At 36.0% G+C, this 24752-nt stretch overlaps 1 protein-coding gene across 6 annotated transcripts in view; it reads right to left on the bottom strand.

The window, feature by feature from the left end:
• The window catches only part of sptbn4b (spectrin, beta, non-erythrocytic 4b), a 76345-nt gene that overhangs the window by 23375 nt on the left and 28218 nt on the right, over positions 1-24752 (bottom strand). For all 6 annotated transcript variants that reach the window (XR_012337352.1, XM_073815823.1, XM_073815824.1 and 3 more), the window contains exons 18-19: positions 24296-24386; positions 4215-4361 (exon numbers count right to left, since the gene is read on the bottom strand). Coding sequence is in view for 5 of the 6 variants with exons in the window: in XM_073815823.1 (XP_073671924.1) it covers positions 4215-4361; positions 24296-24386 (238 nt within the window). In the remaining variant the exon portion in view is untranslated. The remainder of the gene's footprint in view (positions 1-4214; positions 4362-24295; positions 24387-24752) is intronic.

The following is a 24752-nucleotide window of genomic DNA, read 5'->3' as shown; positions in this document are numbered from 1 at the left end:
GTCTGGATATTTAATATGTGAAACAATGTATTAGCAGTAGTACATTATCTAATTATAGCGAATGACAATTCATTCAACACATATTGTCAGGCAGTGCATAAAGGGGGTTCATTAAAGCTTTAACCTTTTAACCCTGGGTTAGGCAATGTTTCACACATTACAGCTCAAATGCTTCAACCCTGAACTGCGGTGCCGAAGGTAAACAGTATAAAATATGGCGGTGCCAGAATGTAATATAGATAACCTAAGAAACCTACATTTTAAATACTGTAAGACAGCTACGGTACTACATTAGCATCTACATGCAGCACAGTGGAAAAAAGCACCTGGAGTATTTTTTGGTTTCTGTGGTGGGAAGACAAAACTCCACAGATTCACAATTTTCCGATGTTTAAGATGGTAGGGCAGCACTGTTTGTATAAGCTTGAAGTTTTTACAGCAGAACGCAATAGAGCTGCTTTAGCAAAACTAGGCTAAAGATTGTGCTGGAAAACTTTACGTAACATCTCTCTCTTGATTAAAGACTCTCTTCTTGTCTTCGCAGGAATCCATCCTGAGCTCTCCCAGCATGCATTGCGAACACAAATTCATATCATTGACATATATGTGGCTGAACCATGGCGACAACAATGCAGTGACGAGTGTACACTAGAGATAAGGATGGGTGTAATGAAGGTGGGCAACACAGCACGAATGAGACCAAGTGTGTGTGAGTCACAATATAAACATCTTCATCAAAGTGATACGGTCAAGGTGCTTTCAAGATGGCATATACTAAGATCAGATTATTGAGATCTTGCTAATGAATATGCAAGCACAATGCAAACCATGTTTGACAAAGGGACATACAAAAGGAACCAATGATGCGCAATATATGAAACTAGTGAGGTACCATATTGCTCTGGGAATTTGTAACCCCAGGCACAGCTGTTTGCCCGACTCTCAAGGGGTGCGTGCCAAAACAAATATCCCTCAGGAAACATTATGCATATATCAAAACATCATATTTCAGGACAACTTTAACATGATTAAAAGTGTATCATTAAAAAAATCCTATATTCGGATCCAGGTAACTTTGTTATTAATAATGGCTTACTAAAAAGATCTGCCATGACAGAAATGCCTACATAAAGGCAAACCAAAAATAACGGGAGCAAATAACATGAAAACGCATAAAGAAAATATTTCATACCCTACTGAAATAAATCACTCAAATATGTCTATATATAAATTTCCTTACATACTAAATATAGACATGTTTTTTGATTTACATATGAATATCCATCTTGCAGTAAATGACAAACTAAACTGATCAAATGTTACTGTATATAAAACATACATCACACCTCTCCTTACATCTGTCAACGTGACAAATGATAGTTAGCATGTTCCACCTCACAGTGACCTGGAAGTGCATGTTCATCATTTCCTGTCAGCTGTATTAATGTGTGGGGAGGCAGTACAAATGACCTTCACACATGGATGCTCTGGGGTTGAGGAGAGTGTTACCTAGCAACAGATACAGTACATACTCCCCTCCTCCCCATCACTGGACAAAGCGGCTCTATTTGACAGCTGCCAGGTTAGTGACACTGAACCAGTACCAGTCAAAAATGCATGTTGTAATTATCACACATGTGTCCATTTCAAGGGTGAATCGCTGCACATCGCTGCTTACTGGATAATACAGACTAATAAACAGAAGCTCAAACTCCATATGAATGACTTCCAATATTATCTCACCCAAAATCACTGCTCTACTGACATGAACCAGAGTAAATAAATCTCAAAATGTATATTTTATCACAATATCACTTTGATAATAATCTGCAGATTAATTTTAGTCTATAAAAATATACCACAGTTTGCTAGGAGATTGAACCATGGGGTCCAGTGTCTGAATTCAAGGGTATTACTATGATCATATCTAACGAATCCACATTTCTAATATCAAACAACTTCATTATTTAGACACTATAGTGCAATGTTGAAAAAACTGTGATGAATTTACATTACAGTTTTATCAAAGTGACTTACAGTGCATTGCAAGATATGCATTTTTATCACTGTGTTTTCCCTGGGTTTAAACCCATGACCTTTTGTGCTACTAATGCAATGTTCGAATAACTGAGCTACACAGGAGCATGATGTTAATAGCTCAAGGTCACATTTATTCATATAGCACCTTAAAAGCAACATGTGCTGACCAAAGTGCTGCACAACCAAGCATAAAAATCATCCAACTGTCGGAGCCGATGGTGTAGCGGGCAGCGCTCCGACATGTGCTGCTTTCGCACTTTCGGCGACCGGAGTTCGATTCCCAGTTCGCGGTCATTTGCCGATCCCATACCCTCTCTCTTTCCTGTCCTCACTTGTTAAAGAAAGTAAAAAAACTGGCCAAAAAAATATAACTTTAAAAAATCATCCAACAGGGATTGTTTGCCCAAAAATGAAAATTCTGTCTCTCATGTTGTTACAAACCTGTATAAATTTCTTTATTTTCTTTATTCTTCAAAAATACCAAATTTTGAGCAAAAAGCTGAGAAAATTACATTTTTGTAAAGGACTTTTGTTAGAGATCAGATTCAGAGATGATCGAAACATACACAGAGTTTTTACTGTTTTTGGATCAATGGATGCTTCACTTTTATAAGATGGGTAAGAGCACCACCTAGTGGATAATAGCTGAAAAATGGATTGCCGTAAAAACTCGGCATTGGCAGGAAAGCATTTTCTCTTAATTGGCGAGACAACAAAAAAACTTGAAAAACCTTATAAAGTATTTATATCTTACAAAAAAGATAAAAAACACCAAACCAAGAAAGAAATAACCAAGGATGATAAAAATCTATTGCATTTAAGTGTGTAATTGCTCTGTTACCAACATCAACAAATAATGCAGAAATAGTGTTTTCAAACAGGTTTCCAATGTCTGACATTTTATTTTACTGGTTAGATATACAAATCATCCCAACACAAACTTACATCAAAGGTGCTCCAGTATTTTGGATTGGTCAGAACGCTCAAACCAAAAATTTCTATAAAACCTTGCGAAGCTACCCATTCACATTCCCAACAGTAACTAGCTGTTACAACATCTATCTGGATGTATGTGAACAAATATTTTCAAGCACAATGGTCAAGTGCATTTGTAATTTATGTATGCATACTGTGAATGCATGAACCATTTTCATAACAGGTAAAGCAAACCAAATGTGCAAAGTCCAAACAGGGCAAATTCAACAGTAAGCTACAGTATTGTACATGAATCCAGGGCAATAATAAGTATGAAGCCAGCACAGTTCAGCATATTTCTATTCTCGGTAACTAGTTTAAGGTTATATGACAGGAAAATGGCTCTGGCAATCACAGAAAATACTAGGTCAGATCAGAGAGAAATCTCTTTCTTACACACACAATGCTCGAATGCTAATCACACCCATATTATTTTTCCAATCATTTCTTTTAAAGACCGATAAGAAAAAGAAAGGGATGCCTGTCAGTCTGAGTATTCAGATTTCTGTTATTTACTGACCTCACACACATCAAACACACAGAAACGTGTGGGTTTGTACAAATCCTTAATCCCAGATTATGAGCAGTAGAAAAGTGACATTGTACAAAGAAAAGAAAAGCAATGGTGCTTTCAACTCCCCATGGTTTGTATGTATTTACGAGGTGTGTTTACGACGTTAAGTGCGTATTTTGTTGTAAAAAACCTTGGCAACCTTTAATAACAGACGTTGCATCCATTAATAGAGCAATGTCGAGACCTTGTCCTACTTGTGTTTACGACTTTGTAGGGATGTTCATATGCATTCATCTTGTAAATATAAGCTAAATATATCCGACATGATTTGGATGCACCGTAATATAAGTGTATGTATCTTTTGTGACGTCACCATACTCTAAACATCCCACTGTGTTTTTGAAGTATGAAATACAATATAATAAGTGTGTGTGTGTACCATGGATTGCAAGTAATACACTCAGCAGATCTCCCCACCCTTCGCCATCTCTGATTACCGGCTCCCGTTGACTATAACAGAATATGAGTCAACAGACTATTAGCTGAGTGTTTTCCACATTGATTTTCAAGCCAAGAGTAGCACCATCTCAATGTGACACACAAAATGTGCACATCCTCAAACAACATACTGCATGAAGAAAGATGACGATGACTGTGTAACTTTGAGGTAATCCACTGTACTTACGTTTTCGATCTTGTCCAGCCATTCTTTATTCTGAGCGAGTTCTGCCATGAAGGCTTGATGTTTCAGCCACTTCTTATGAAGTTTCTGCGTCTCGTCACGAGAGGTGTCGCGGGCCATTAGCATCTTTTCTGCCACCCAGTCACCAATCTGTAAAACAGACACAAACATGTTAAGGCTAGTTCACACGGCTCCAACATAAACCAACATGGCGAACTAAACCATCCTAACGCTGCCTGTTTTATATAGGAACATAACAAAGCACATTTTTGTACGCCGTTACACACCTTTTAAAAGTGGCGATAAAAATAATCTTATTTATTAATGCAGATAATATTTTAAATCCTGGTAATACATTTATTATATAAATAATATTTATAGTTTGATTTAAGATTACATAAAATTGTTGTTGCTTCTTAATTCTAATATTATTTTTTCCTTCTGCATTTCAATGACAGAATAAGTTTTCTTTCTCTTGTTTATTTCTTCTTTGTGCTTAAGTTGTTATCCTTACCTTTGAATATCATGCAAAATATTGTTAAACACATCAATAACTTATATTCAGTTTAATTTCCTATAAAAGAAATTGAATGCTTTAATTCAACAACTACAAAAAAGCACACATGTTTCTACACTCCCAAACATACCAAAAGCTGTCACTGGGGCGGTACCTTTCAAAAAGTACACATTAACGGTATTTCATGCATTTTGACTTATTAACACTATTTAAGAGTTGGATTCCTAATGCTAAACATAGGCAAAGTGTCAAAAAGGAGTTCTGTGCCCAATGCACTTACCCAGGGTTCATACAAGTTTTGGAAAGTTTGTTTTGAACACGGGTTCAGCTATTCACTTCCCCCGGAAAAGCACGCCCACACGTCAATCAGCGGGAGACCGAGAACCAAGACTTAACAATGGCCAAAAGAAGAAGTGTGTTTTGGATGTAAGGAGAAGAAAGCCAGCCAACAATGGATATAGTTTGTTTATCTGGGGTAGCAGCAGAGTTTTGCATGTGTGTTTGTTTAACGCTGAATTTCATTGAAAAGTCTCAACCGGATAATGAGTTGCATGCGTTAAGACAGACTTCTGTGTTATGTTGGAAATAGGCACGCAAGTGCATATTATTTAAAGACACAAACATGTAGTGAAACATGAAGTTATCCAGTAGTGTTGTATAAAATGTTGCATGACTCGTGACTGGCTCCTCCTGCACCTCGTAACTCCTCCTTCCAAATTTTTTGTATGTTAGTAGTTGTAGTGGGCCACCATTCGTCAAACTTTTATGACCCCCTCCCCCACCCGTTGACAGGTCGTGTTTTATGACCCCTTTGACAGGGGGGCGGGGCCCATCAATCAAAATCTGGACAAGTTGTCAACTTTAGACAGAAAGTATTTAATGGTTTTATTGCCGGTCATTTAGAGTGAGTGTTTTTCCTGAGTGTGTTTTATGTCAAGCGTATGGTGTCATGTTTAATGACGGCTCGTGTTTCGACATTTTGCTGTTTATTGACATTTGATGTCAGATCTCAACCATCCTCCCTCCTTTGCTCGCCCCGTGCGCTTCTCAATACTGACTTTCACACCGCGGGTGTGTTGTTGAATCTAAAGTTTTGCAACAGCATAAGTTTATTTAAAGGCAATCACTAATCATATATATATATATATATTAGATGTACCTGGCTATGCTTAAAGCCGATGTTTTCTATCGAGCTATAGTTTCTGATCAGACACAAAGTCTGAACTAAATAAAATTTTAAACGGTTCACGAAGTCCGGGAATCTTTTCATGACATGGTCTACAGTTTAACGCGTATTAAAGATCCAGCGGTGTCTGACAAAGCGACGGGTGAATGTTCATATCTGTCATTTAAAATAAAGTTAATAAATGTAATTCTGTCCACTATGGCAAAATAGGAATTTATTTTAGATTTAGGGGAATCTTTAACCATGTCTCTGATTAAAACTTTTGATTGTAACATCACAAGTTATTTAATTAAATATTCCGTATACGGGTATAGTTAAGCAATGATCTGAGCCATAACCTTCGGAGCCGGCAATACTATAATCTTTAGACGAAAGTCTAAACTAAATACAATTTTAAACGGTTCATGAGGTCCGTGAATCTTTTCATGACCTGCTCTATAGTTTCACGCATATTAAAGATCCGTAGGTGCATGACAAAGCGCCGGGTGAACGGTCATATCTGCCATTTTAAAATAAAGTTAATAAATGTAATTCTGTCCACTATGGCAAAATAGGAGTTTATTTAAGATTTAGGGGAATCTTCAACCAAGTCTCTGATTAAGACATGTGTATACGTGCACCGATGGTGACAGAAAACTTATATCTGACGTTAATAAACTTTTAAATGTTTTTAAGACGTATTCAACCCATTTTGGGGTTTTATTTTTAATTAAAGGCTTCTTAAAACATGTGTGAATATGTGTATATTATACAAAGAGTCTTATATTGTCTGCGCTGACAAAAATAAAGTATTTTTTAGATTTAGGGGAATTGACTGCGTGTGTCTTATAAATACAAATTGATAATACGTTTGTTTTGTAAAGAGACTTCTTTAAAGTCACGCAAGAATAAAATATTTTAGTTGTAACTGGTTAAACTTAAAGCTGTTATTATCTATTTAACTATAAGCTGTATTTTTCTGATAAGACACAAAGTTTTTGATGATGAACTTATGACCGTGTGTGATAGATATTTCACAGCAGGGTCGGTTTGTAATCTAGGTAGAGTCTTTTAAAACTCTAATGGTAAAATGTAATATGGACACTCTGTCAAAAATAAAGCATTTGTTTGTAACAAATTATTTAATGAAATATTCAGCAGTGGTATAGCGATGAACAGTGCCAAAACCACCGGGGACACCAATAACACATTCTTTAGACTAAAGGTTATTTATTTTAAACTAAATAAAAGTTTAATCTTTTCAGACATAGTATTCTGATCACACCATTAGATCGCGCTCCGGCGTTTACAATAGAGAACATAAGCGGATGAGTGTTCATATCCACCGTTAAGAAACTTTTAAACGATTAAAAACACTTTCATATCATTTTCTGAGTTTGTTTTAAATTAATGACATCTTAAAATCAACTGTGAATATGTGTTTATTACACAATAAATTGTAATTCTGTCCGCTCCGGTATAATAGGGGTTTTATTTTAGATTTGGGACTTTCTTTAACCAAGTCTCTGATTAAAACATGTGAATGCGTGTACCAACGTTGCCAGAAAACGTACGCTGATGCGCTCATATATCTGGCGTTAAGAGCCTTTTAAACGTTTTAAGACATTTCACACTCTATTCTGAGTTTAATTCATTAATGTCATCTAATATCCAAGTGTGTACATGTCTATTTACGATAAATGTAACACGGTAAACATTGTCAAAATAAAAGGGTTCTTGAACATATTATTCCAGTGGGTGTTTCTTGTTTTGCGAGTGTTCGACATATTTATTGATGTGGAAAAAGTTTGTTGTTTGGACGAACAGTTTCAGTCTCTCTCTCTCTTTCTCTCTCTCTCTCTCTCTATCACCAGTCCGCTATCAACCAGCAGACAACCCCCCAGATGTCTGGACAGAGGGAGTGTTGGTAAAATAAAAGAAACTCAGCCCCCATTGACAAAAAGTAATAGGTTTATTTAGATTTCAGGCTTCATTACTCAGATACAGATTAAAGCATGTTATTTCTTATTCGTAATTTAAAGAAACTTAGAAGTTTTAAGACATTTCATCACACATCCTATGATGACATAAACCCTTGTGTTAGCCCTTAGAGGCCACGAAACGGGTGCAAATATTATTTATCAACGTTTGATGTTGTTATAAACCAGGTTGTCACATACGTGACAACAATCATTGCTTTAAAGACAAAACATTTAACAAATTTGACATTTTGTTAAACATGGTTGTGTGCGTCCACAAACACAACATCAGTTAGGACATGGTTCTACATAATATTAAAATCACGGGCTTACGTTAAATAGGTAAACCTTAATTTTTACTAAATAAAATAAAAATAAACTATTTTAACATATTATCTGATATTAGGTTAGGTTTAAGATGAATTAGTGTCTATAGCTTTACGAATTACATCGTAAAACCCCCCAGAGGATATGGTATGTGTGTGTGTGTGCGCGTGTATGTGTGCAATGGATGTTATCACGTGGTGCGGACCGAACGACCAACGCTGCGGGGGTTGTGAAGCGAAGAATGAGTACATATGAGAAGTTTTTCCTTCTGAACACAGAACCTTTACCAAAAACGTAACCCCGGATTAACACATCACAGAACAATTTGAACAACCGTGTCGGATTCGTACACACCAGAGGTCTGTTTTATGTTTTGCAGAAACTGTGGAAACTTTTGATGCTGCCAAGGTGTCCGAATTCGCAAACAAACTATCAAACGCAACGCGGCGGAAACAGTGGACACGAGCCTTTTGTTGCTGAGAAGGCGATTGAACTCAGAAACAAACAAGCAAGCAAAGTTGTCTACGAAACTACAGATTCTTGAAAAAGATGTCACAAAGATCATTCGAACGACTACGCAATGGCCAGATGGGGTATGTGTACGGGACCGACCTTTTTAAAGATATGCTTAAAAAGAACTACAAGCGCGAGATGTCCAATCTACTATGTACTGTGATATACAAAGAGGCCAATGTGTGCATGCCTCCAAACTATTGCGAATCTAACGCCGGTCGTGTAACCAGACTCAAGGAAAAACAGATGGTGTGAAAATTATAGATGGAACTCTTTTAATAACATGGTACAGACAGTTGTACAGGCCCAAGAGGAACCCCGTGTGATTATTAGAAAGGCCCTAGAGATATTTTATGAATGTGACGAGGCCGAGTTCTACATCATCAATATCATACTTATGTCGGCCTTTGTAATTGACGTATGCACTGATATCCTTGTAAAGAAACGAGAAATTAATGTGTGTGAAATCATAGAAAATGCCGTAGATTTCATGTTTGAAAAGGGTCTTGGATCATGCATGCACTATCTATGGTATCTAGATAATATCATAACGGTTAATGATGACTAAAAAACCAAACCTGTGAGCCAATGGTATATTTTACGCAAGTTTTACAGTTGTTTTTTAGTTTTCCAAAAATTTCATTCTGTTTTATTTTTACTCAACATTATGATGGCAAGCCATGTCCGTCAACAAATGTATACATTAACAAAAACTACGTTCTAGTAGTTTCAATGTATGGTAACTGGTGGTTTTTCATCATTGATTTTGTATACTGCTTATGTTTTTGTATGTTTTGCTGTACCGGTTTCATAAAAACAAAATATACAAGGATTTTTTTTTGGTCTTAATGTCTGTGTTGTTACCATTAGAACATTTAGACATCTTGTTCAGACAACGTGTGCCATTGCTCATTCTTCATATGTTTTTGCAAATCCACACAGAGAAATGTGAAAGATTAATAGAAATTACATGTGGCTACATCACATGTTTTTTCAGAGGCGTAAAAATAAAAGTCAACAGTGTTAGTATGGGAATCTAAAACAGCACATGCACGATATGATCCTAATTTTGTTACCTGACGTCTGTCACATAGTCAAAGATCATCTACTTCATGTCTCTACGAATCCTGACAGAGTTTTAGTTTCATATACACAACACATCAAATGTAAACCACGGTAAACTAAATACATTTGACAGCCAAGATCTCTAATTTTCATCATCAAACATCACTCACTTTTAAGGTACCGAAAGGTTTTTGTTTAATTTAGTTTAACTCAACACTGAAATTTTAGTTTAAGCACACAGAAATGCACAGATTTTACGTTTTCAGTATTCATGTGTACATCACATGGTGATTTCAGTCTCTACTAGATCGATGATCTAACAATATTAGCTACAAATGTTAGCTCTGATTTCACAAAACATCCATTTACATTCAAAACCTATGGATTCAACGCCTTAAAGTCATCATTTTATTTCGTTCACATCAACAGCACCAATATTTTTGAATGTGCAAACTGATTTAATTCGTTTTAAACATGTTTGTGCGGTTTCGGTCTAGATTTATAGAAAACTTCAGAACATGACACCGTTTTAACATTTACAAAATGAAACATTATACTTTTAAGTGTCACCCACGAGTATGTGTTACTGTGACAAATACTTTTGATTGTTTGGAAATTATATGAATGCAGAGAAACAACGCAAAAGTTTTGAACGTTAATATAATTTATAGGCGTCCTGATTTTTAAAAACAGTAAGCTGTAATGTTTCTTACACACAGATCTAAACACATCACAAGTCTCAATGTTTAATAACATAAAAACCTGTATGCAAAGGTTTGTTGGCGTATTTTTAGACACAAGCTGTTTATTTTCATCTTTAAACAAATGTGTATGACAAATGTTGTCCTGCCTGAACTGACACTAAGGATCGATGCCGAAATGTTAAATCTAAGTATTTGCAAAACAACCTTCACCGTCATATAGATGTTTTCAATCTAATGGTACCTGTTTAAATGTGACCATACTATTTCAAACATTACCAAGTTGTAGATGGTTGTGACTCAAGTTACAAAGGTTTTAACAAACATTACTGTTTGTCGCGGTGTGTTTCATCGCATTGCTGTTGTATGCAACAGACTCTCAAGTTTTATGTTAAAAGGATTACTAAAAATAAAAACCTAAGCATTCTGTATTATGTTGGTGCTGATGATTTTACAAGTTTACAGTTTCAAACATTTTTGCTATATTCGCCGTGAAAGATTTAGTAAATAAATCTAAAACATACACAGGGTTGAGGCGGTCCCTTAATCTTCTAACACGATTTTCAAGAGATTACCAACATGTATGATGTACTAACTGTCAGGGGATCTGTGATATTATTTTCTGAAGTAATTAGCTATCTAATGGCTACTGCACAATAACTTATGCGATAAAGAGTATGTTACATAAACTATAGAAACGAAACAAGATAAATTACAAAGTCACTGGCATGAGGTTTACACTTAAATAAATCACGCAGATGTTTAAAGTGGTACATGTGTTTTATTTCTTATCAAGTAATAGAAATACATAATTTGTTATCATTGTAGTGTAGAAATATCACAACGTTTTTCACGACCGGTTCATTTCACAAACAGCAATTTGATCATTATTTGATATTGTAAACACACACAAACACACAGTAATAGTCTCTAAAGATTCTACAGAATACCATTAGCTTTTTGTCATCAAGTTTGTAACAGATGTATCACGAAGCCTGTTTCATGATCTTGAAACCAAACAGTCTGGGGAATCGATACACACAATGTGTATTGATTCATCAGGCTTTGTCGGATCCTTCTTGGGGACACAGGTCCATTGGAACATCATCAGACATTACTTGAGCCGTACAAAGGGTGGTGTTGTTGTAGGGTGATGGTCCGCCATCAGATACTGTGGAGGACTTATTGAGTGCACAGGTCCAACTGTAGGTTCTCTCATATACATATTGCTCTGGGGTGGGGGTAGCGCGAATGTGTTGGTGTAGCAGTAGGAGTCCATAGTTTCTTGAAACTTGTTAGGCAATTGTGTTTGAATGAATCATACTGGCGCCGATTTAATGACTGTAATGGATAGGCGGAGATAGGAGTCCTGGAGTTAGGGACATTCCTCTCTGGGCGTAACAACTTCACTTTAAACATCTGCGTGATTTATTTAAGTGTAAACCGCATGCCAGTGACTTTGTAATTTATCTTGTTTCGTTTCTATAGTTTATGTAACATACTCTTTATCGCATAAGTTATTGTGCAGTAGCCATTAGATAGCTAATTACTTCAGAAAATAATATCACAGATCCCCTGACAGTTAGTACATCATACATGTTGGTAATCTCTTGAAAATCGTGTTAGAAGATTAAGGGACCGCCTCAACCCTGTGTATGTTTTAGATTTATTTACTAAATCTTTCACGGCGAATATAGCAAAAATGTTTGAAACTGTAAACTTGTAAAATCATCAGCACCAACATAATACAGAATGCTTAGGTTTTTATTTTTAGTAATCCTTTTAACATAAAACTTGAGAGTCTGTTGCATACAACAGCAATGCGATGAAACACACCGCGACAAACAGTAATGTTTGTTAAAACCTTTGTAACTTGAGTCACAACCATCTACAACTTGGTAATGTTTGAAATAGTATGGTCACATTTAAACAGGTACCATTAGATTGAAAACATCTATATGACGGTGAAGGTTGTTTTGCAAATACTTAGATTTAACATTTCGGCATCGATCCTTAGTGTCAGTTCAGGCAGGACAACATTTGTCATACACATTTGTTTAAAGATGAAAATAAACAGCTTGTGTCTAAAAATACGCCAACAAACCTTTGCATACAGGTTTTTATGTTATTAAACATTGAGACTTGTGATGTGTTTAGATCTGTGTGTAAGAAACATTACAGCTTACTGTTTTTAAAAATCAGGACGCCTATAAATTATATTAACGTTCAAAACTTTTGCGTTGTTTCTCTGCATTCATATAATTTCCAAACAATCAAAAGTATTTGTCACAGTAACACATACTCGTGGGTGACACTTAAAAGTATAATGTTTCATTTTGTAAATGTTAAAACGGTGTCATGTTCTGAAGTTTTCTATAAATCTAGACCGAAACCGCACAAACATGTTTAAAACGAATTAAATCAGTTTGCACATTCAAAAATATTGGTGCTGTTGATGTGAACGAAATAAAATGATGACTTTAAGGCGTTGAATCCATAGGTTTTGAATGTAAATGGATGTTTTGTGAAATCAGAGCTAACATTTGTAGCTAATATTGTTAGATCATCGATCTAGTAGAGACTGAAATCACCATGTGATGTACACATGAATACTGAAAACGTAAAATCTGTGCATTTCTGTGTGCTTAAACTAAAATTTCAGTGTTGAGTTAAACTAAATTAAACAAAAACCTTTCGGTACCTTAAAAGTGAGTGATGTTTGATGATGAAAATTAGAGATCTTGGCTGTCAAATGTATTTAGTTTACCGTGGTTTACATTTGATGTGTTGTGTATATGAAACTAAAACTCTGTCAGGATTCGTAGAGACATGAAGTAGATGATCTTTGACTATGTGACAGACGTCAGGTAACAAAATTAGGATCATATCGTGCATGTGCTGTTTTAGATTCCCATACTAACACTGTTGACTTTTATTTTTACGCCTCTGAAAAAACATGTGATGTAGCCACATGTAATTTCTATTAATCTTTCACATTTCTCTGTGTGGATTTGCAAAAACATATGAAGAATGAGCAATGGCACACGTTGTCTGAACAAGATGTCTAAATGTTCTAATGGTAACAACACAGACATTAAGACCAAAAAAAAATCCTTGTATATTTTGTTTTTATGAAACCGGTACAGCAAAACATACAAAAACATAAGCAGTATACAAAATCAATGATGAAAAACCACCAGTTACCATACATTGAAACTACTAGAACGTAGTTTTTGTTAATGTATACATTTGTTGACGGACATGGCTTGCCATCATAATGTTGAGTAAAAATAAAACAGAATGAAATTTTTGGAAAACTAAAAAACAACTGTAAAACTTGCGTAAAATATACCATTGGCTCACAGGTTTGGTTTTTTAGTCATCATTAACCGTTATGATATTATCTAGATACCATAGATAGTGCATGCATGATCCAAGACCCTTTTCAAACATGAAATCTACGGCATTTTCTATGATTTCACACACATTAATTTCTCGTTTCTTTACAAGGATATCAGTGCATACGTCAATTACAAAGGCCGACATAAGTATGATATTGATGATGTAGAACTCGGCCTCGTCACATTCATAAAATATCTCTAGGGCCTTTCTAATAATCACACGGGGTTCCTCTTGGGCCTGTACAACTGTCTGTACCATGTTATTAAAAGAGTTCCATCTATAATTTTCACACCATCTGTTTTTCCTTGAGTCTGGTTACACGACCGGCGTTAGATTCGCAATAGTTTGGAGGCATGCACACATTGGCCTCTTTGTATATCACAGTACATAGTAGATTGGACATCTCGCGCTTGTAGTTCTTTTTAAGCATATCTTTAAAAAGGTCGGTCCCGTACACATACCCCATCTGGCCATTGCGTAGTCGTTCGAATGATCTTTGTGACATCTTTTTCAAGAATCTGTAGTTTCGTAGACAACTTTGCTTGCTTGTTTGTTTCTGAGTTCAATCGCCTTCTCAGCAACAAAAGGCTCGTGTCCACTGTTTCCGCCGCGTTGCGTTTGATAGTTTGTTTGCGAATTCGGACACCTTGGCAGCATCAAAAGTTTCCACAGTTTCTGCAAAACATAAAACAGACCTCTGGTGTGTACGAATCCGACACGGTTGTTCAAATTGTTCTGTGATGTGTTAATCCGGGGTTACGTTTTTGGTAAAGGTTCTGTGTTCAGAAGGAAAAACTTCTCATATGTACTCATTCTTCGCTTCACAACCCCCGCAGCGTTGGTCGTTCGGTCCGCACCACGTGATAACATCCATTGCACACATACACGCGCACACACACACACATACCATATCCTCTGGGGGGTTTTACGATGTAATTCGTAAAGCTATAGACACTAATTCATCTTAAACCTAACCTAATATCAGATAATATGTTAAAATAGTTTATTTTTATTTTATTTAGTAAAAATTAAGGTTTACCTATTTAACGTAAGCCCGTGATTTTAATATTATGTAGAACCATGTCCTAGCTGATGTTGTGTTTGTGGACGCACACAACCATGTTTAACAAAATGTCAAATTTGTTAAATGTTTTGTCTTTAAAGCAATGATTGTTGTCACGTATGTGACAACCTGGTTTATAACAACATCAAACGTTGATAAATAATATTTGCACCCGTTTCGTGGCCTCTAAGGGCTAACACAAGGGTTTATGTCATCATAGGATGTGTGATGAAATGTCTTAAAACTTCTAAGTTTCTTTAAATTACGAATAAGAAATAACATGCTTTAATCTGTATCTGAGTAATGAAGCCTGAAATCTAAATAAACCTATTACTTTTTGTCAATGGGGGCTGAGTTTCTTTTATTTTACCAACACTCCCTCTGTCCAGACATCTGGGGGGTTGTCTGCTGGTTGATAGCGGACTGGTGATAGAGAGAGAGAGAGAGAGAAAGAGAGAGAGAGACTGAAACTGTTCGTCCAAACAACAAACTTTTTCCACATCAATAAATATGTCGAACACTCGCAAAACAAGAAACACCCACTGGAATAATATGTTCAAGAACCCTTTTATTTTGACAATGTTTACCGTGTTACATTTATCGTAAATAGACATGTACACACTTGGATATTAGATGACATTAATGAATTAAACTCAGAATAGAGTGTGAAATGTCTTAAAACGTTTAAAAGGCTCTTAACGCCAGATATATGAGCGCATCAGCGTACGTTTTCTGGCAACGTTGGTACACGCATTCACATGTTTTAATCAGAGACTTGGTTAAAGAAAGTCCCAAATCTAAAATAAAACCCCTATTATACCGGAGCGGACAGAATTACAATTTATTGTGTAATAAACACATATTCACAGTTGATTTTAAGATGTCATTAATTTAAAACAAACTCAGAAAATGATATGAAAGTGTTTTTAATCGTTTAAAAGTTTCTTAACGGTGGATATGAACACTCATCCGCTTATGTTCTCTATTGTAAACGCCGGAGCGCGATCTAATGGTGTGATCAGAATACTATGTCTGAAAAGATTAAACTTTTATTTAGTTTAAAATAAATAACCTTTAGTCTAAAGAATGTGTTATTGGTGTCCCCGGTGGTTTTGGCACTGTTCATCGCTATACCACTGCTGAATATTTCATTAAATAATTTGTTACAAACAAATGCTTTATTTTTGACAGAGTGTCCATATTACATTTTACCATTAGAGTTTTAAAAGACTCTACCTAGATTACAAACCGACCCTGCTGTGAAATATCTATCACACACGGTCATAAGTTCATCATCAAAAACTTTGTGTCTTATCAGAAAAATACAGCTTATAGTTAAATAGATAATAACAGCTTTAAGTTTAACCAGTTACAACTAAAATATTTTATTCTTGCGTGACTTTAAAGAAGTCTCTTTACAAAACAAACGTATTATCAATTTGTATTTATAAGACACACGCAGTCAATTCCCCTAAATCTAAAAAATACTTTATTTTTGTCAGCGCAGACAATATAAGACTCTTTGTATAATATACACATATTCACACATGTTTTAAGAAGCCTTTAATTAAAAATAAAACCCCAAAATGGGTTGAATACGTCTTAAAAACATTTAAAAGTTTATTAACGTCAGATATAAGTTTTCTGTCACCATCGGTGCACGTATACACATGTCTTAATCAGAGACTTGGTTGAAGATTCCCCTAAATCTTAAATAAACTCCTATTTTGCCATAGTGGACAGAATTACATTTATTAACTTTATTTTAAAATGGCAGATATGACCGTTCACCCGGCGCTTTGTCATGCACCTACGGATCTTTAATATGCGTGAAACTATAGAGCAGGTCATGAAAAGATTCACGGACCTCATGAACCGTTTAAAATTGTATTTAGTTTAGACTTTCGTCTAAAGATTATAGTATTGCCGGCTCCGAAGGTTATGGCTCAGATCATTGCTTAACTATACCCGTATACGGAATATTTAATTAAATAACTTGTGATGTTACAATCAAAAGTTTTAATCAGAGACATGGTTAAAGATTCCCCTAAATCTAAAATAAATTCCTATTTTGCCATAGTGGACAGAATTACATTTATTAACTTTATTTTAAATGACAGATATGAACATTCACCCGTCGCTTTGTCAGACACCGCTGGATCTTTAATACGCGTTAAACTGTAGACCATGTCATGAAAAGATTCCCGGACTTCGTGAACCGTTTAAAATTTTATTTAGTTCAGACTTTGTGTCTGATCAGAAACTATAGCTCGATAGAAAACATCGGCTTTAAGCATAGCCAGGTACATCTAATATATATATATATATATGATTAGTGATTGCCTTTAAATAAACTTATGCTGTTGCAAAACTTTAGATTCAACAACACACCCGCGGTGTGAAAGTCAGTATTGAGAAGCGCACGGGGCGAGCAAAGGAGGGAGGATGGTTGAGATCTGACATCAAATGTCAATAAACAGCAAAATGTCGAAACACGAGCCGTCATTAAACATGACACCATACGCTTGACATAAAACACACTCAGGAAAAACACTCACTCTAAATGACCGGCAATAAAACCATTAAATACTTTCTGTCTAAAGTTGACAACTTGTCCAGATTTTGATTGATGGGCCCCGCCCCCCTGTCAAAGGGGTCATAAAACACGACCTGTCAACGGGTGGGGGAGGGGGTCATAAAAGTTTGACGAATGGTGGCCCACTACAACTACTTATGTTATCGGAAAGAATCTGTAAAGCTGATCTGTCTTTTACAAATCTGATAAAACTAATGACTCTTTGGAGATATGAGCACCTCAATATTTCTAACTAAATGGTACATATTACGATCTTTTTAAAGGGTACTGTCCCAGTGACAGCTTTTGTATCATTTTTCTGACTGTATGGAGTTGGGACATATTTTTTTTTATTTGTTTATGCCGGACTGCTCAAACATTTCGTGTTCAGACAAATGATAAAAACATGAAAACAAATTATATTGAATGCAAACAAACAACTTCTTTGTTGGCACTTAAGGGATTTTGCCCTTTAAAAAATTTGACTCAACTCGCATATATTTGAGAGAAAATACATTGGCTTCTCATAACACCACTTGATTTATACTAACTACTTACTGTAGTCAAACATAACAGACAGAAAAGGAGACAAAACCTTTTAAATAGTAAAACAATTCCTACACTATTTTAAAACAAATCCATCAATTAACTCAATTAAAATTACCTTTAAAGGGGACATATCATGAAAATCTGACTTTGTCCATGTTTAATGGCTATAACTGGGTTCCCACTGGGAACTTGCCAGTGCTTCTAACAACCTAAATGTGAAAAAGATCAACCCAGTAACTAGTTTTGGTAAACCATTCTCTGCAAGCATGTGAAAAATAGCACTATCCAACCAAGGCACTGCCATTTAGTGCAAAGATCAGCTCATTTGCATTTTAAAGGACACACCCCAAAATGGCAAATTTTTGCTCACACCTACAAAGTGTCAATTTTAACATGTTATAATAAATTATCTATATGATATTTTTGAGCTATAACTTCACATATGTACTCTGGGGACACCTAAGATTTATTTGACATATTGTGAAATGTCCCCTTTAATAACTCTCCAACTCACAAACAACTGTAATCTATATACAGCATAATATATCTAAAAACTTCATGTGACTTGCTATTCATTTAAATAATGCATAAAAAATGTACTTATGTATATCATTGGACACACCACACGACTATTAAAGTTATCAGTTACAGTTTTAAACAAAAAAATGTTATGTTGTTATTAGAGCTGGGCATAGATTAATCTAGATTAATCTCATACAAAATAAAAGTATTTTTTTTGCATAACATATGAGTTTGTGCTGTGTGTAATTATTATGTATATATAAATACATACACATTCATGTATGTATTTACAAAACATTTATATGGGTATATATATTTATTTATATTTTTATTTATTCTAAATTCTATATAAATAAAAAACGATATATATATATATGTATATATATGTGTGCGTATATGTGTATATGTATATGTATATGTATGTATGTATGTATGTATGTATGTGTGTGGGTTTAAATATATATAATATTTACACACATCACAAACTCATATATTATGCAAAAAAGTACTTTTATTTTGTATGAGATTAATCTAGATTAATCTATGCCCAGCCCTAGTTGTTATTTTTATTTATGTTAGTATAATTACCACCTTGTGAAAGTTGTGAAGACTGAAAATGAAGTTCCTGAATCCACATCAGCCAAAGTGAAAAACTCAACACTGCCCAAAAGACGCCGAAGTACACAGTCCACATACAGTACAGCGCTGAATGAAATATTCAAGACATGGTACAATGAAGAGAACTCAAAAAATCTTCAAAGATTTAAATCCAATCCAGTTCGATCCAGCAAAGAATCACTAGACGTGATGTACTGTACATCTTTGCAAAAAATAAAAGTATAATTTTTGAATTTCCAAAAAGGAGTCCATGCAAAAGCCTGACTGAACTAAGAGAGAAATAAGTCCAGAAGTGGTAATTATTGCTGATGGAAATGCTAGCCACAGAGAGAGAGAGAGATTAGTGGGCGTCGGAGAGTGTCAAGTAGAGGATGTGTGGACCGTTTTTTTGCCTCCCCTCCTCCGTGCATCCAGGCACACTGTTCACCCCGTTTGTGCGGCGTCTCGCATCTCAAGCAAATCCATATTGTCTTCTTTCATCTGCGTGCCCCACTCTTTCCTCCCCTCCTCTTGTTTTGTAACCTAAGCTTGACTCAGTACTGCAGAGATGCCGTGCCTGAGCTGAAAGACCCAGTTTAAACTGCTGCAGCATCCAAACACGATGAGAGAGAAAAGCATGCAGAGAGACAGATAGATGGAAAACCAGACGTGAGGGAGGGGGAGCGAGCCATACCGATGGAGAGAAAGAGAGAGAGAAAGCTTTCGTAGATCCAAGCATCACAAAGGCATAGCCTTTTTAAGCGAGCAGGAAAACGAATAGGAGTGAGAGATTAAACCAGAGGGAGGTGATAAAGAGGTACAGCTCCTCCCCTCCAAAATAAACAAATACATAAAAAATTGAGGGTACAAGACACAAAGGAGAAAAAAATAGGGAGTCTGTCATTTAACAATATGGAAGACTATAATGGATGGATTCTTCATGATGAATTGAGATTTTTAACCTCTCTCCTGTGCGTCCTAAACGCTACATTGACCTTTGTCCTTAATGAGCGACCCTGTGCTGTTCTCTATGAAGTCATTTAGGTCAATCATGGCTTTTTCTCAAAGAGCCCCTGGGGCCCAAGAACCAATAGATCCAAAGCGGTGCAAAGTCAACAAATGACCATCCAGAGACACAGATATCAATTTTCCACTAAACTGATGCTTACCTACTATATACCAACACCAGAAGAGAAGCTCTTAATAAACAATGAGATCATTCAGATACTAAAACGTCAAGAACAAATCCCGTAACAATCCCGTAAGGGTTGTGCTGTAGTGATGGGGTTTGGTGTCCATGTTTGTATTTTTGCATCTGTGAAAAAATATAGGAATAACTCATAGGTCAAACTGCCGTAACAGGCATTTACAGTCTTGTCCACACAGGACCCTTTCTGTTCTCAACATGCGTTTGACAGAACAGATCTTTGGCAGGGATTCGTCCCTCAGCCCTACAGTGAGCACACAAACACATACTCATATCCACTACTGAAGTTCACTCGGCTAAATAAGTGATGAGGAGACCTGCTGAATTATTGATCATGAGATAGGAAAGAACAGGAACATGCCTAAATAAATCTGCACAGGTTGGGCCATGCCAGAAGCACCTATCACCAGCCTATTACAGTAGCAGTTTGGACCTAAAGCATTTCATTTTATCCACACTTTTAAACTAGATCTGGTTCATTTCAATGGAAGCTTGGCGACTTACGGTACATTCACACAGGGCGAAGGCGTTAACGCTTCACATTTACCTTTAATGGGTGACATCATGCATTACCAAACTAAATTGTGGATCCGTCACTGCCGTTAATCACAGCAGAAGTTGAACATTTCTCAACTTTTCAAGCACCAATGCGTGCGCCAGCCAATCAGATCGCCTTATGCAAATAAATGTCCGGGCTATTATTTTTATGCAAGACCGGAGCATGTGTTGCGACCACTGTGATTGGCAGTTGGCCACACTTCAGACAAGCCTTCTCTCAAGCGTTAACGCTTTCATTCACGTGTGAATGTACCGTTAAGCACGCATTAGTGCAATACATTTTCAACTTCTGAAGTGAGCAACGGCAGTGACGCAACGTTGATCCACAATTCAGTTGGACAACGCATGACGTCACCCATAAAAGTAAATGAGAAACATTTATGCTTTCACCCTGTGTAAATGTGCAGTTACGGCAACACGAGACAGTGACCGTTGGTGACAGATAGTGGGCGTGTCCAGCGACACAAAAAAGTTGAGAAAAGTTCAACTTGACGCGCAGCTTTTGTAAGCGATACCAATAAAAGTAAAGCAGTGGAGTTCACGTCATCCGTCTTTCGTCGTTTACCGAGAGGACGGTTATTCATTTGTTTATAGCTGTTACTAGGACAACCAGAATTAGAAACCTCCTAAAGTCCGAATGTTGGTTGATGTTGGATGGAGTTGGCGTTTGTTGGAAGTTTTGAAAGTTTCTGACTTAGTCATTCAGTGTGTTCTGCTTTGTTTCCGTTATTTGGCCGATTAAACATGTCGAATCAGCGGTGGCACTTGTCTAGCAGTCAGATTTTTTCTGATTTTCAGGATTCTTTAAGCATCGTAAGTGTTTAGCGTGACCTCTCTTGGCACTAAACACATGTTGAGCGTTTTTGAGCAGAATGAAGTAAAAAGACTCATGTCTTTAAAATTAGAAATGAGGATTTAATTTTATTTAGGCTTAAGAGATCCTGCAGTTTACCCTAGGGGAGTTTACCCTCTGCCAGTCATGACACGATCTGCTGACTCTGTAGCTGTCTTTAATACTCGGCTAAAAACACATCTCTTCTGCCATTACCTCACTTCCTAATAAAGGACTAACTATGTTTCTCTATTTTTACTTTCTCTTTATCTGTACATTTCTTTAAAAAAAAATTACTTAAAAAAAAATTACTAACCAACCCCTGGCTAGGTATACTGAAAGTATTTGTGAATGACCTGAGGCTGGGATTAATCTGATTTGAAGTGAAAGTATTTGATGAACATATAATGAGTGCAGAGAGCATTTGGTCAAATTTTTTACAGAGTTGTCGGCGCCTTTTGTATTTGAACACTTCAAGTATTAAAGGAATAATAGTCCAAAAATCCAAAATTCACCCATAATTTACTCACCCTTATGCCATACCATTTGTATATGACTTCAAGTCTTCATAAATAACGAATGGATAATTTTATGCTGTCACGTTATCTCCCTATAGCCTATGGTACTCAAAATGACTGGCATGAAGGAGAGTAAATGTCTTTTATTTATTAATTATTTGATAGATGATTGCAAATATTTAAAATAAAAAAACGCTTATTTAAATATTGGTTGTCAGTTTTAGTACTGATGGCCAATGATGGTAGCTGGTAATTAAAGCCTGAGAGGTAGAAAATACGATTTCCTCAAAATTCAAAAGTAAATCATAGAAATCAATAATAATACAATTCTAAAATCAATTCAGGCACAAATGACATAGCCTACTGTTCGATGAGACTATTTCCAGTGCACTTATGTATTGCTGTTCTTGTATTGCTAAGGAATTAGGCGGTTTGGGACGCAGTGCGAGTGTGTTCACTCCACTCCGCGCCTAACTGAAGTTTTTCCTTTTTTTTAATTAAACGTCTCTGCGTCACGCGACACAATGAATCGATTATGAAATTCGTTGCCAACACTTTTAGTAATCGATTTTTATCGATTTAATCGATTCGTTGTTGCAGCCCTAATTGCTATAAATACTTCTATTGTTTACCTCATTTGTAAGTTGCCTTGGACAAAAGCATCTGCTAAATGACTAAATGTAAATGTAAAAACTTGACACATCAGTTTACAATTTTATACTGTTTTTAATACTATATACACATTTACTGTATTTTCTGGATGTATTCTATAAAAGAGACTGAGAAACAATTATATATGATCACTATAACATTGCAAAAACAACAAATCTAATTGTGGCATCATGGCCTTAGACTTCTGCACAGTACTGTATATCTGCATGTATATTGTATGTTGGGAGTGGGCGATCTGACGATTTTATATCGTGATAGATCTTGGAGACGTCCATGATCCACTTTTTAAACTAATCGTATAGATTGTGATTTCTTCTAATGTACAGAACAAGTGTATTTTACCTCATGCAAGGCGAAAGTAAAAATGAAGCAAATCTTAAATTACAAAAAGTACAAAACACTCAGCTCTGCACTGGTTGTCATGTTTATATTATTTCACGTGTTTTTGGTTCAGAAAAGCACACTGGTTAAAGAAACGCTGCACGCTAAGACACAACAGACGCACACACATACTGTTGTTCAAGCATTTGTATTTTATGTCCACCAATGAATCAAATAATCTTACGAAGTCTGAATAATATTATTACTAACAGATGTTAGAGCAGTCAAAAATTACAATGAAAACAAATGATGGAAAGAGACTGAGACCGTCAAGTTTCAGTTTGAAGCTCAGGACACTGCAGCACATAAAAGACTGATGCACACTTTACATTTTATGTATGATTATCATTATAACAGGGTTTTTCCTGCATTGAATTTTTTTTTAGCTTTATCTAATAATTTATTAATGATGTTGATAACTGCGGCCGGGAAAAAGCAGAAAGCTGTGCACACCGAGCATTCTCTCTCCCAGTCTCTCTCTGTTCTCTCTCTCTCTCTCTCTCTCTCTGTCTCTCTCTCTCTCTTTCTCTTCATCGAGCATACAGTATTCATTCAGATTGGCGACATTTTTTACTATAATTATTTCTAAGCACTTTGGATTTGCCCAAATATTATCTAATGGTTTGCTGATAACAATTTTATTATAAAAAAAAACAAGTTTTGACAACTGTCTTTTTTTAAGGCACTATGGGCATGGGTTTCAGCCTGGATGTTAAAATGATAAACCAGTTCGCAATTCAGATCGTGGCCACTGATTCTCTGTTATAAAGACAGTGATATGCTTTTTAAGGAAGAACGCTCACCCCTATTGTATGTAATATGTATTTCAGTAATGTGCACAGTGGAGTTCCCTATCGAAACTGTTTAGAGGGCCACATTGCCCTTCACACATCCGATGACAAAATATTTTTCACAGCAAAGTGATAGTTTGCTTCTCTTACCTCATGGCAGTCTTGCAGAAATCTCTGAAGCTCCCACTGGATATTTAGTTTATTAAGCCACTGCTGAGCAAGGTTACGGTTCTGGTTTCCTCTGTGGGAAGCACAAAGACAGAAAAATTCAAAACTCTTATTGTTTTACTGTTATCCATAGCATGATATTGGTTTAAAACAGACAGGAGAATTGGCCATAACCAATTTCATACACAAATGTGTTGCAAAATCCAATTTCACGCTCCTGGCTGAGACTGCATTCAGATGAGTTACTCTGAATTCTGAGTGAGTTTCTTTGTTTACGTCTCTATGAAAAATTATGTTGAAATTCAATTGTGTCTATAGAAGCAGCTGCAGCTTTCCACAATGCAAAGCAGAGATGGAGGGCAGATACAGATTTCAAGTGACAAGTTTGTCATTGGAGGAAAACTGCAAAAATTGTACAGTAAACATCGTATTACATACA

This window comes from Paramisgurnus dabryanus, chromosome 9 (genome assembly GCF_030506205.2).
Source record: "Paramisgurnus dabryanus chromosome 9, PD_genome_1.1, whole genome shotgun sequence".
NCBI classification, from domain to species: Eukaryota; Metazoa; Chordata; class Actinopteri; order Cypriniformes; family Cobitidae; genus Paramisgurnus; species Paramisgurnus dabryanus.
Note: the sequence above shows the minus strand (reverse complement) of the source record. Positions and strands in the feature narration are given on the sequence as shown.